We start from the raw sequence: 11982 nt of genomic DNA on the forward strand, positions 1-11982 counted from the left end.
AAATATATGATGAGAAATTGCCAAAAATACCATTTTCATAGTACCACTTTTCATGTTTACACTAACCACTTTTACCACTACTTTTAATGAAGGGTCTAGATTTAAAGGTTTAGGATTTAGGGTTTAGATTTGATGTTTTAGGGTTTAAGGTATATAGTTTAGGGTTTAGAGTTTAAGATTTAGAGTTTAGAGTTAAGGATTTAGGGTTTATAGTTTAGACTTTAGGGTTTAGGGTTTAGGATATTGAATTTAGGGTATATAGTTTAGGGTTTAGGGTTTAGAGTTGAAGATTTTGGGTTTAGGGTTTAGAATTTGAGGTTTAGGAATTAGAATTTGGGATTAGAATTTTGAAAAACATATAAAAACAAAGATATAAGAGTCTTTACCATTTTAATAAATAAGGTATTTTTGAAAATGTGTCTTTAGTGGTGGTAAAAATGAATAATGGTACCTTGAAAGTGGTATTTTTGAAAATTCCCCATATATGATATACATACCAATTTTCCACCCAAATATCCAAATCAAACTATTTTATGTTAATTTTAGATATTTGGTCATACTTACTCAAATTTGTATGTTATATATTATTTTATTTTAGAATTTATAGATTTTAAAATATATTAAAATTTAAATTTACTTTAATATATTAAATTAATATTCAAATTGAACATGCAATAATCTAAATTAATATTCAAATTGAACATATGTAAAGAAACAACATTTTAGATACTCGTAGATAAACTTAGTTTTGCATAGTTTAAAATTCACGTTGCTCTCTTCCAAATTATATCGCACTGTATACCAAAAAAACAACAGAAAGTAGCTTCCGTTTTTTATCCACATTAACCAACGATGTTTGCGTGTCTGCATAAAAGCATAATCTCATAAGCATGTAATTAGCACAATCAAATCAGAATTTTTTTCAAAAATAACCAACAAAAATATCTCAAGATCTCGAAAGTTGTAACAGATTCAGTCTATATGTTGACTTTAGTTTAGGAGCTGGAACATTGAACTATGTCTTCTTCAGAAATGCGTAAAGTATCTTCACCAGTGACAGTGCCTCTTTCAAACTGACTTGGCCAGGAGAAGCTTGAAGTCTCATTACTATCTTCAACAATTTGTGGAACCGTTGTTGCAGGTAAACACAAGAGAGGTTTAGGTGGAACCTGGAGAGCCTCTAGATTCCCCTCTAACATTTCAATGACTTTGATCATTGCTGGACGATGAGATGGATTGGTCTGAATACACCACAGACCAACCAATACCATTTTCCTTGCAATTTTCTCTTCTTCTTCTGTTATACGATCACCAAAAATCGTCATCAAATCTTCCCTTTCAAAATCCTTATAAATCCAATCTGGAAAGTACATTGAACTACTGTTGGATCCAGAATGTACAACTTTTTCTATATTTCTTGCTCCAATCATCTCAAGAACCACCATCCCATAACTATACACATCTGACTTATGCGAAACTCCCCCAAAATTCTTTGAAAAGACTTCAGGGGCAATGTATCCTGCTGTTCCTCTTGCATCTAGCATCGACATGATGCTCTCCTTATTTTTACAGAGCTTAGCAAGACCAAAATCCGAAATCTTTGGGCAAAGATCTTTGTCCAGGAGTATATTATGAGGCTTTATATCGAAATGCACAATCCTCGATACACAACCATTATGCAAATACTCTAGGCCACGAGAGACACCCATCGCAATGTCGTACAACCTTTCCCATTCCAAGTTCACTGACATATTCTCGGAAATAAACTTATCTAGGGATCCATTTGGCATGAACTCATAGATTATAGCTCTCTTGTTCCTTTCATAACAGAATCCAAGAAGAGAAACAATATTAACATGAGATGTTCTACTTAAGCTAGCCACTTCGTTGAGAAACTCTTCTCCATTTCCCTCTGACTCCTTCAAAATCTTTACTGCAACATCTCGGCCATCATCCAGTAACTTTCCTTTATAGACAGTTCCGTATCCTCCTTTCCCAAGAAGATGCGCAAATGAGTTTGTCATCTTCTTGATTTTTGCGTAACTATATCGCTTCAACTGTACAACCGCCTCAACATGTTTATCATTCCAATCACTCTTTCTCACTTTCTTTGCTCTCAACATTACCACAACCACAATAATGATCAGCACAATTAAAGCTGCTGAGATTCCTGGAATAAGATACAAAGAATCAAACTATAGGTATTATGCAACGAGAGTTATGTCATAGAGATTCATGGATATGGTACCAAGTATAAGCTTTGACTTCCATGATGATTTTTCTGTGAAAAAAATTCAAAATAATTATCGTTGGCCAAAAGAAGTGACACTGTGAATGACAAAAGAAAACAAGATGTAACTTACTTTTTGCTGGAAATTTAAAGGGTTGAGACTCTGGGGGAAGTCCACTAGTTGTTGGAGCCACTGCGCTTTCGTTGTTGATTCTTTAACATGTGACATAAATTACATAACAGTTCACAAGCAGCCAACTGAATTTCAGAACATACAACTTTGGATCATCCTAACACCAACGGAACTAGCATAATCCTAGATCCAAACATCTCTAATGAGTGGTCACCTACTAACCTTGTATTGTTGGGAGTATTGGCCGGGCAAACACTGATGAGACGGGCCTCTCCTTTCTTGAGGACGAAGCAGGTGGTTGAGATCGAAAATTCAGAGGCGGTGCCATTGATTACCGGCCAGACAGGATAATCGCATTTATTTTCTATGGTAAAGTTTGTGGAACTGCTCGGCTTTAAGGCTGTACGTGCCTCAACCCAAACAAACCCTTCTGAGAAAAAACCAAAATCAACTAGAAAAAAATATCAGCAATAGTGACTAAACCAAAAACATTTTCTTCCATAGTCGGAAAAAGCGTACCTAAGACGATTATTAGTGAAACAAGGAGGAACATCAATGCAACAAATCCCCCACCCATTGGCTTCAAGAAGAAGGAAAACGAAAGTCTTTAGCAAAACAAATAAACAGGAGAACTAGCGTGTGAGACTAAAAACTTCCGAGAAGAAAATTTTGTTATGGAAGAAATAAATTGGAAAATTCATGTGGCTATAAAATATCTATACATATCCTGTTTTCTTGTGTTTTTTTTTTCCTTTTATAGTAGTTTTTTAACTAAAACAGGAAAATTATAAACTTTAAAGATATTCTAGGTTATCCAACAGTACTAATTTTTAATAGTTTGAAACGTAATTTTTTGGTTTTAAATATTGTTGAATCCAGTGTTTTTAAAACCGGACCGGCGAACGAACCGGAAATATTTTGGGTCACGGGTCATTGTGGTTCGACCTGGTTCGACCGGGATCGATTAGATTAAACTGAATTTATTATTTTATAAATATTATATATATTTTTTTCAAAAAATAATCATAATGTTTAGAAAACTTTCAAAAATAATAAATTGAAATGTGATAAAAATAATAAAAAAAATTAATAGTTCAAATCTAAAGTCAATAGGAAAAAAAACATTTAAAGTTTATTCTCCAAATCTTTGTCCTTCTAAATCTTCATCACCTATAAAAATTATATACACATTAGTTACAAAACTCTATTTTGGTTGCAATTTGTGACAAACAAAATAGTATATATGTTAAAAAGGGAGAAAAAAATAATTATTTTATTAACAAAATTTTGATTTTTATACGAACCAGGGTTTCGTCGGTTCGTTGGGTCACTCGGTTTCCGGGTTTTTAGCGGTTCAACATGGGTTTTTAACCGGTTCAACTTTAGTTGGGTTTTGACATTAAACCAACCCGGATAGGTGTCCGGTTCGCGGTTGTACCCGGTCCGACTGCCGGTCCGGTCCGGGTTTAACAACACTGGTTGAATCCTAAAACTTGTATTTTAATTTAGGGACTAATCAAACAATAATACCGGACAAATCTCTTTTTATTGAAATTAAACATTAACCGAAAAGAGATACAAAGTCGAAAAACTGGCCGTGAATAGCTCTCAAATTCATAGTCCTTCTATCTCACTCTCTCCCTTTTTTTGTTCTCCCTTCTGCTCCTTTAGATTCTTTTCTCTTTTTCGCTTTACCTGCTCTTCGTTGTTGGGGTCAAAAATTGGTTACGCAGGAATCAACATCTGAAAGTTCCCAGAAAATATTTTTCGACACCAATATATACGATGAGTTTTCGAGTTAAGAGATTCGAATCTCTTCAATAAATTACAGAGAAAAACGACGAAAGAAGAAAAATGGCCTATCAATCCAATCGTCTACAATCTCCCGGGGGGGGGGGGGGGGCTGAGGTTCGATCAAACCGGACTAGCTCGCCATACGGCGGGCACGGTCTAGGTCAACGAGCTCGCCATATGGCGAGCTCGGCCTTGATCTACCCGCTGGCAATATGGAGAGTGCGGTCTGTCTCGACCCGCTCGCCATATGGCGAGCACGGTCCATCCCGGCCAGTCCGTCGTATCAGTGTCATGCACTCTCGTTTAACCCTCATAGCCATCCTCCGAACCATGACCGCAATGTCTCTTGTTTCGTCACGATTGGAGTTATCGTTGAAATTTTACAATATAAACAAGTCTTTGCGTAAAAGTTCGGTCGTGTAAAACGGAAACAAGTAACTAAAAACACTAGTTGTATCCCCTAGTCTATATTTGAGAAATGATTTGCCACATGTCTTCTCTACAATTGTTTTCACAAAAAAAATTATGACGTGGCTATTAAAATTGATGACATGTCATATGGTTAAATATGACATGGACAATTACATTTAATGCTAATATTGATTTATATTTTTGGTAAACTTTGTAGAATATTGTAATAACTCATAAATCATCATTAAAATAAATATATTCAAATATGATATTTTGAATTTCGAAATATTATATAATTTTACTTTTTATAATAATAAAATTTTATTATCTAAAATTTTTTAAATTTTCTGAATTAAAAAAAAATAAATCGTAATATCATTAGTTTCTTTTAGATATCTACAAATTATATAAATATTATTTAGTTTTAAATTTTGATAACTATACAATTTTATATGATTTTTAGTAATTTTGTACAAGTTGATTTAATAATTTAACCAAATGAAATAAATAAGTTTTTTTATCTAAGATTTTAACTTTATATATATACATATATATTATTAAATATAATTTAAAATAAAAAAAAAATATTTTCTCTTAATTTATGCTTAATTAATGATATTTATATTAATTATTAGTCAAAATAAGAAAATATATAATATTAATAAATTACATTTTAAAATATAAATTTAACTTTTAAAAAATTCATCACTACACATGGTGCATGAAATCACCTAGGTTAATAATTGTGACATAGCTATTAAAATTGATGACATGTCTTATAGATTAATATGACATGGACAATTATATTTAATGTTAATTTATATTTTGATAAAAATTTTAAAATATGGTAATAACTCATATATTATATTTATTATCGATTTATATTTTTGGACTTTTTAAAAATATGGCAATAACGCATAAATCATCATTAAAATAAATATATTCAATTATGGCATTTCAAATTTTGAAATATCATTTAAATTAAAATATTTTAAAATATATACATATTTCTAGAAAATTATAAAATTAAATCATAAAATCAAATTAAATCGTAAAACCATTAGTTTCTTATATATATTTACAGATTTTATGAATATTGTTTAATTTTAATTTTTGACAATTCTGAAATTTACATATTTATTTAATATATTTAATTAAAATAAATAGATAGAAAAATCTACCTAAGATTATAATTTTAAATATATATATTCACATTCTTAAATATAATTCAAAATAAACAAAATTGGTTTTATCTTAATTTTAATGTTCAGTTAAATCAAATTTATATTAAAATATTGATAAGAAAAAAGAAAATTTATAATATTATAAAAAATAAATATAATTTATATTTATCTTTTAAAAAATATTTTAAAATTCTTTTACTGCACATGGTGCAGGAAAACACCTAGTTGAATATATGATTGAATCGGCGTCGTATCGAATATGATTTCTCAAAGAAATCGCAAAACTGTTTAAGGCCGCAAAACGGCCCGAAGAGGTCAAGAACATGGACAAAAGCCCACTTGCGATTTTAGACGAGAATGAGCCCAAAGATAACTATGACGGTTTATTTTTATTTGCGGGAGGAGATAAATATCGGGTTTCGAGGATAATCATGAAGACCAAAAAAGGAAGACTTTCGTTTTTGCGATAAACTCGACCCAAGGGCAGAAAAGGAAGATGCAGTCCAACCTTGGAGGAGTATAAAAGAGAGGCTAAGGCGAGAGGCGCAAGAGAGAACTTTTGACACATCAAACTTAGTGCTTGGAGCAATTTAGGCATATTTCCGTTTTTTTTTGTTATCGAATTGCGACTCAACTAGGTTTACAATTCTTAGGTTGCTAGACTAGATACTCGCCGACAGCTCCTACAGCTGAGGCTTACACCTGTTGTTCACGCTTGAATGCAGATTCGTAACAAGATCTTTTTGCTCTTTTTTATTGTTATTTACGATTTATTACTTTGTCCGTCCTCATATTCTGATTATTAGCTGCGTCGACCTACAGATAACCGGGACCTTCCGGGGAAACTAGGTTTACTTGGTTTTTCTCCGATTAATATAATCGACGGGATAAATTTCGGTTTCCACAGTTTGGCGCTAAAAGGAAGGGGTACAGATCTATCTCACTCGCAACCACAACACGTTCGTTCAACCACTACAGGAAATGTGGGTATTAATAGCGTCGTAGCATAGCGGTTTTTGCGTCTCTGCTATTGTATTTCAACACGGGCCTTTATAATAGCGTTTTTGGAACGTATAAGCTATCTTTGTAGACGCGGAAAAATAAAATAATCCAGCCGCGTTAATTTGGTAAGTGGAGGCGCCTTACCATTGCAAATCAAAAAATAAATGCTATCGTATATGAAAAATATATTAAAAATAACCCTAAGTATTAAAATCGAAACCCATTTCTCTTCACTTCACTCTCTTCACATTCCTCGAAATCGAAACCGAAGACTCATCGAAGTTCTTCAGAGTTCTCTCGAGTGGAAGCTTCAATTGGTATGAGTTTCGATTTGATTCTGATTTTAGATTAGAAACTTTCATCAAATATCTTTGATTTTGGGTTTCTATTCGATCGTATCTCTTCGATTTGAATCTCTTTTCACATGCATGTCCGCGTTAACACATGATTCGATTATGGGTTTGTTTGGTTTAGATTTTGAATATGATTGTGGGTTTCGATTTGATTTTGGATTTGTTTATTAGTTTCAGAAATGGCAAAGACAAGAGGAGAAGGAAAAGTTGGTTCTCGTCGGAGTAGACGTAATCAAGGCTTGGAGGTAGTAGATCAAGGATTGGAGGACAAGAGACCGCAACTAAAAGTGAAGAAAGCTACAGCAAAGAAAACGGCTTCCTCTAAAAAGAGTTTAGTTCTAACGCCAACGAGAAGAAGTAGTAGAATCAAGAAAGTGGCTGCTCAAGATGATGATGAGCTAGAAGATGTTACACCTGATGATGATGATGATGAGCTAGAAGATGTTACACCTGAATATATTCCCCGAGTTGATGAGGTAGAAGATGTACTCAATGGGAAAGAGGCTGAAGAAGATGGAGATGGCAATGGGAAAGAGGCTGAAGAAGATGGAGATGGAAATGGGAAAGAGGATGAAGAAGATGGAGATGGCAATGGGAAAGAGTAGGGGTGGGCATTTCGGTTTAGTTTCGGGTTTGGTTTGGGTTCGGTTTGGTTTGGGTAATTTGGGTTTTATAAAACTCAAACCAATTAAAACCAAAGTAGCTTTGGTTTGGGTTCGGTTTGGGTTTAATTCGGTTCGGTTCAGTTCGGTTTGGTTTAGATTTAGTTCGGTTTACATTATTATGGTCTAGTTTGGTTCGGTATAGTTCGGGTTGATTATAAAATATGAAGGTATCAGTTTTATACTTTTATTAAGAAATAATCAACCCATAAACGATAGATTGAGAATATAAAAACTTATGCTACATGATTTTATATATAATAGTATTATTTGAATCGTATTTATAATTTTTTTTAAGATATGGAAGTTATGAAAAAATGAAAAACGAAACTTTAACTAAAATTTGCAATATGTTAATACATATATATATATTTTTACTATATATATTGGATTATCGGTTTGGTTTGGTTCGGTTTAAATCCAAACCAAACCAAACTGTTCGGGTTGAGTAAAACATGAACCAATTAGGTTACATAAAGAACACGGTTTGGTTTAGTTCGGTTTAACTTCGGTTTGGTTGGTTTGGTTCGGTTCGGTTTGGGTTTTTTGCCCACCCCTAGGAAAGAGAATGAAGACGAACCGGCCAATATGGAAGATGATGGAGTTCTCAATGAGAAAGGGAATGAAGAAGAAGCTCGCGATATGGAAGATGGCACTGCGCAAGATGATGAGATTCCTAGTACTGAAGGAGTTGAGCTAGGAGGGGAGGAAGTTCAAAAAAAAAAAAAAGAGGACCAACAAAGTTGCGCAGAGTGGCTGAAAATCCCAATGATAAGATTACGGTCACATTCAATGACATTGGTGAGCATATTGGACCTGGTTCAGTAACACTATCGTCTTTTCTTGGTCCTCTTGTGAGGGAACATGTTCCGGTTACACTCGCTGATTGGAGAAATCTTGATGCAGCGACTAAAGCAACAATGTGGGAAGAAATTCAGGTTTGTATATATACATTAGTATGTTTTGTTGAACCGCAAGATGAAATTATAACATGTTTAACTTGCTTATTGTGATGCAGGGGAGATTTAACTTGCAAGAAGAGTGGCAGAAAGCTGTTATTTTCAAGCAGCTGGGAAATCTGTGGAGAGCTGGGAAGTCGAGGCTGGTGTCACAAGTACGTGTGGCGAAGACTGCAGCTGAGAGAATAGCTTTAAAACCGAGCAACATCCCATCCATTCAAGTGTGGAACTCTTGGGTTAAGAGTAAAACTACCAAATCTTTCACGGTGAGTTATCTACAACTAAGTAAGTTTCATCCTTAAAGGTCATATCTGATAGATTTAATCACTGTCATATTTATATTGTAGGAAACGAGTAACAAGTACAGAGCGATGAGAAGATATCAGATTCCTCACACCACTAGCCGCAAAGGGATACTTCGTTTAGCTGATGATATGGTAAAAGAGTAGTCAAACATCTATATATTACACATCTTCAGCTTGTTAGATTAAACTGGTATTGAGCTATGTCTGTTTCTATATAGAAAAAAGGAGTAAAGACCCAAGTAAGGTGAGTAGATCGAAGGTTTGGATTGCGGGACACACTCATGCTGATGGCAGACCTGTGAACCACAGTTTGCTGAGACTATTGTAAGAATTATTCAAGTTATATATTGTGTATAATTAATAGATTATGCCAATGAATTATTTTGTGTTTAAATGAATGTATCAGGAACAAATACAGTCACTTGACAGTCAGATGGACTCAACATCAGTTGCTGATAACATAAGGGAAGATGTTGTGAGCAAGGTTTTGGGAAAAGACAAACCTGGACGAGTAAGGGGGTTTGGTAGAGGGATTACGGCTACTAAGCTAGCATATCTGCATTTTAGAGACGCAAAGATTGCAGAAATGAAAACTGAGATTGAAGAGTTAAAGGGGATGGTGCAAGACTTAGTTGGGAAGAAGGTAATCTTTTTCATTACATTTGGTCAATTAGTTTTAAGACATTTACGATTTCCTTTGCCTTCTTTCAGAAAAATAATGATGATGCTGAAGCATCTGAGAGTAGTGGTGGATTCAAAGTAGGAGTCAGAGTACAAATACTCGATTGGATTGAATCAGAGGATGTTGTTGTTGGTGAAGGAGAATTCTGCTCTGATGAACCGAAGTACAAAATTGGTCGTATACCAATTGGTCCTAATGCAGTGGCTATCGTAGTTAAGTCTGCACTAAGCTCAGTAACTTCACTTTGGAGGCCTACAACAGACGTGTTAACTCTTGATGAAGCTGTGGGATACAAGATAGCTTGGCCAATGGATAAAGTGATCTTGGATAGGGATACAAACTGCTCTGAAGATGTATCCATGGTAAAATTTTGTACCTTGTTTTCTTCTTACAACAATTGAATTATCTCTAATCATTACCTTCTTGCATTTTAGCAAAGCAAGGAAGGTGAATCTCGAAGATGCAAGATCTATGATTGGATCAATGACGAGGATGAGGTTATTGCTGAAGGTCTCATGTGCTCTTCTAAATCCAAAGAGATGGTTAACAATATACCTTTAGGTCCCAATGCTGTTAGTATCGAAGTTGTGAAGGTGTTCAATGATCAGGCTTATTTGTGGAGGCCAACCGCTGATATGTTCTTGATTGGTGATGCACTTAGCGAGAAATTAGCATTGCCAGTCCTGAAGGTTGAAGTCATGCCTACACCCACTACAGAAGTAACACCTACTAAATGTGCAGGCAAGAAAATAGCATCACCTTCGAAACCAGCCAAGAAAAAAGCAGTGGTATGTTGTTAACATGAAGTTAATTTATTTATTTGTCTGATGATTGATGTTGAGTCCTTAATTGATGTTGGAACTTGCTTATGTCGTCTTGTTTGAGTTGTAGAGTCCATGCAGCACTAGTTCGACCAGAAGTCCGAAGCAGAAGTGTATTCTCTTGGATTGCAACAACTCTGGACGTAAGGTAGCTGAAGGAAGAGTAGCTTCAACGGATCCGAATGAGTTGTGCCACTTTGTACCCCTAGGTCCAAATGCAAGTAAGGTGTGGATTGATGTGGCTAAGATCGATGATGCAAAAGTCTGGAGGCCAAATTCAGAGATTGAATACATATCTGATGCAATTGGTTCGGTTGTGGCATGGCCAAATGACAAAATCAAGTTTGTCTAAAACCTGTCGTCTGAAACAGTTTTCAAGTTGTTATGTCGGCAATGTATTTTTAGTGTGTGATAGAATTTTAAAGTACTTATATGCTCGGTTAAATCATGTGTAATATTATGTTATGTTTAACTGACAAAAACAAATATTATGTGTGATATTATGATTAATGGTTGTGTGTGAAAATGTTTAGATTGTTAAACCCTATACCCTAAAGTGCATAATTTTAATTAAACCATAAGCTTTAAACATTAAAACCACAGGTGATAAGACCAAAATTAAAACCATATACCCTAAAGTGAAATCCTTAAACCCTAAAGTACAAACATATACCCTATACCCTAATTGTTCTTGATTTCACAATTTTGTTCATTATAAAAATGATATTGTAATCTTAATTTCATAAAACTAGTTAGTTATAAATTTTATAAACACTCATTTGTTCAAACCCTATACCCTAAAGTCTTTGTACATACAAATAAGTAGTAGTGTTTGTGAACATATGAGCTAGATTGATCAATTTTGTAAAAGCTCACATAAATTTTTTTTTTATGTATACGATTTTTTTAAAAAAAAAAAATTAGAATACTGATATTTTAATTTTTAAGATTTAATTTATTTTTTTTTCTTCAAAATCCTATATATATATATATTAACTTTAAGATTTCAAACGAAATTAATATACTGAGCCAATGAGGAGTAACCTCCAAGATTGCAGACGTGGCAAACCATAGGCCGATGGATGTGTCTCGCCAAATTCAATCTTAGCCATTCTTTTTAATTGCACACGGATTAATCCTATACCATTGATTCGTGTTGGTAACTTTGATCTGAGCCGTTCTTTTCTGAACCAATAAGGAGCAACTACTAAGATTGCACTCGGATTAATCATAGACCGTCCGATTGCTCTCCAAATCATTGATCACATCCGTTCATTTTTTTCTGTCTCTGTTTGCAGTTGGAAAATTTCAGAACACAACATCTCTTTTTCTGTTTCTGTCTCGCGAGCTTTGACCTAAACAAACCCTAAAGAAAGCTAAGCAGATGTATCTCTCGAGCTAAAATCGAACCAGCCGTTCCTGTATTCGCCGATTGAAAGTAAGCAA

General features: G+C 34.1%; 1 protein-coding gene across 2 annotated transcripts; it reads right to left on the reverse strand.

Annotated features, from left to right (window-relative positions):
- Nucleotides 1-803: 803 nt before the first annotated feature.
- Nucleotides 804-3040, reverse strand: LOC108831991 (PR5-like receptor kinase). 2 transcript variants are annotated; one of them, XM_018605485.2, is made up of 5 exons: nt 2883-3040; nt 2586-2793; nt 2364-2443; nt 2249-2281; nt 804-2170 (listed from the first exon to the last, which is right to left on the reverse strand). In XM_018605485.2, the coding sequence occupies exons 1-5, from the start codon at nt 2938-2940 to the stop codon at nt 996-998; spliced, it is 1554 nt and encodes a 517-aa protein (XP_018460987.1). In that variant the 5' UTR covers nt 2941-3040; the 3' UTR covers nt 804-995. The 2 variants fall into 2 exon arrangements, with proteins under 2 accessions (XP_018460987.1, XP_018460986.1); XM_018605484.2 differs by having other exon boundaries at nt 2586-2814; nt 2883-3039.
- Nucleotides 3041-11982: the final 8942 nt, after the last annotated feature.

This window comes from Raphanus sativus, chromosome 7 (genome assembly GCF_000801105.2).
Source record: "Raphanus sativus cultivar WK10039 chromosome 7, ASM80110v3, whole genome shotgun sequence".
NCBI classification, from domain to species: domain Eukaryota; kingdom Viridiplantae; phylum Streptophyta; class Magnoliopsida; order Brassicales; family Brassicaceae; genus Raphanus; species Raphanus sativus.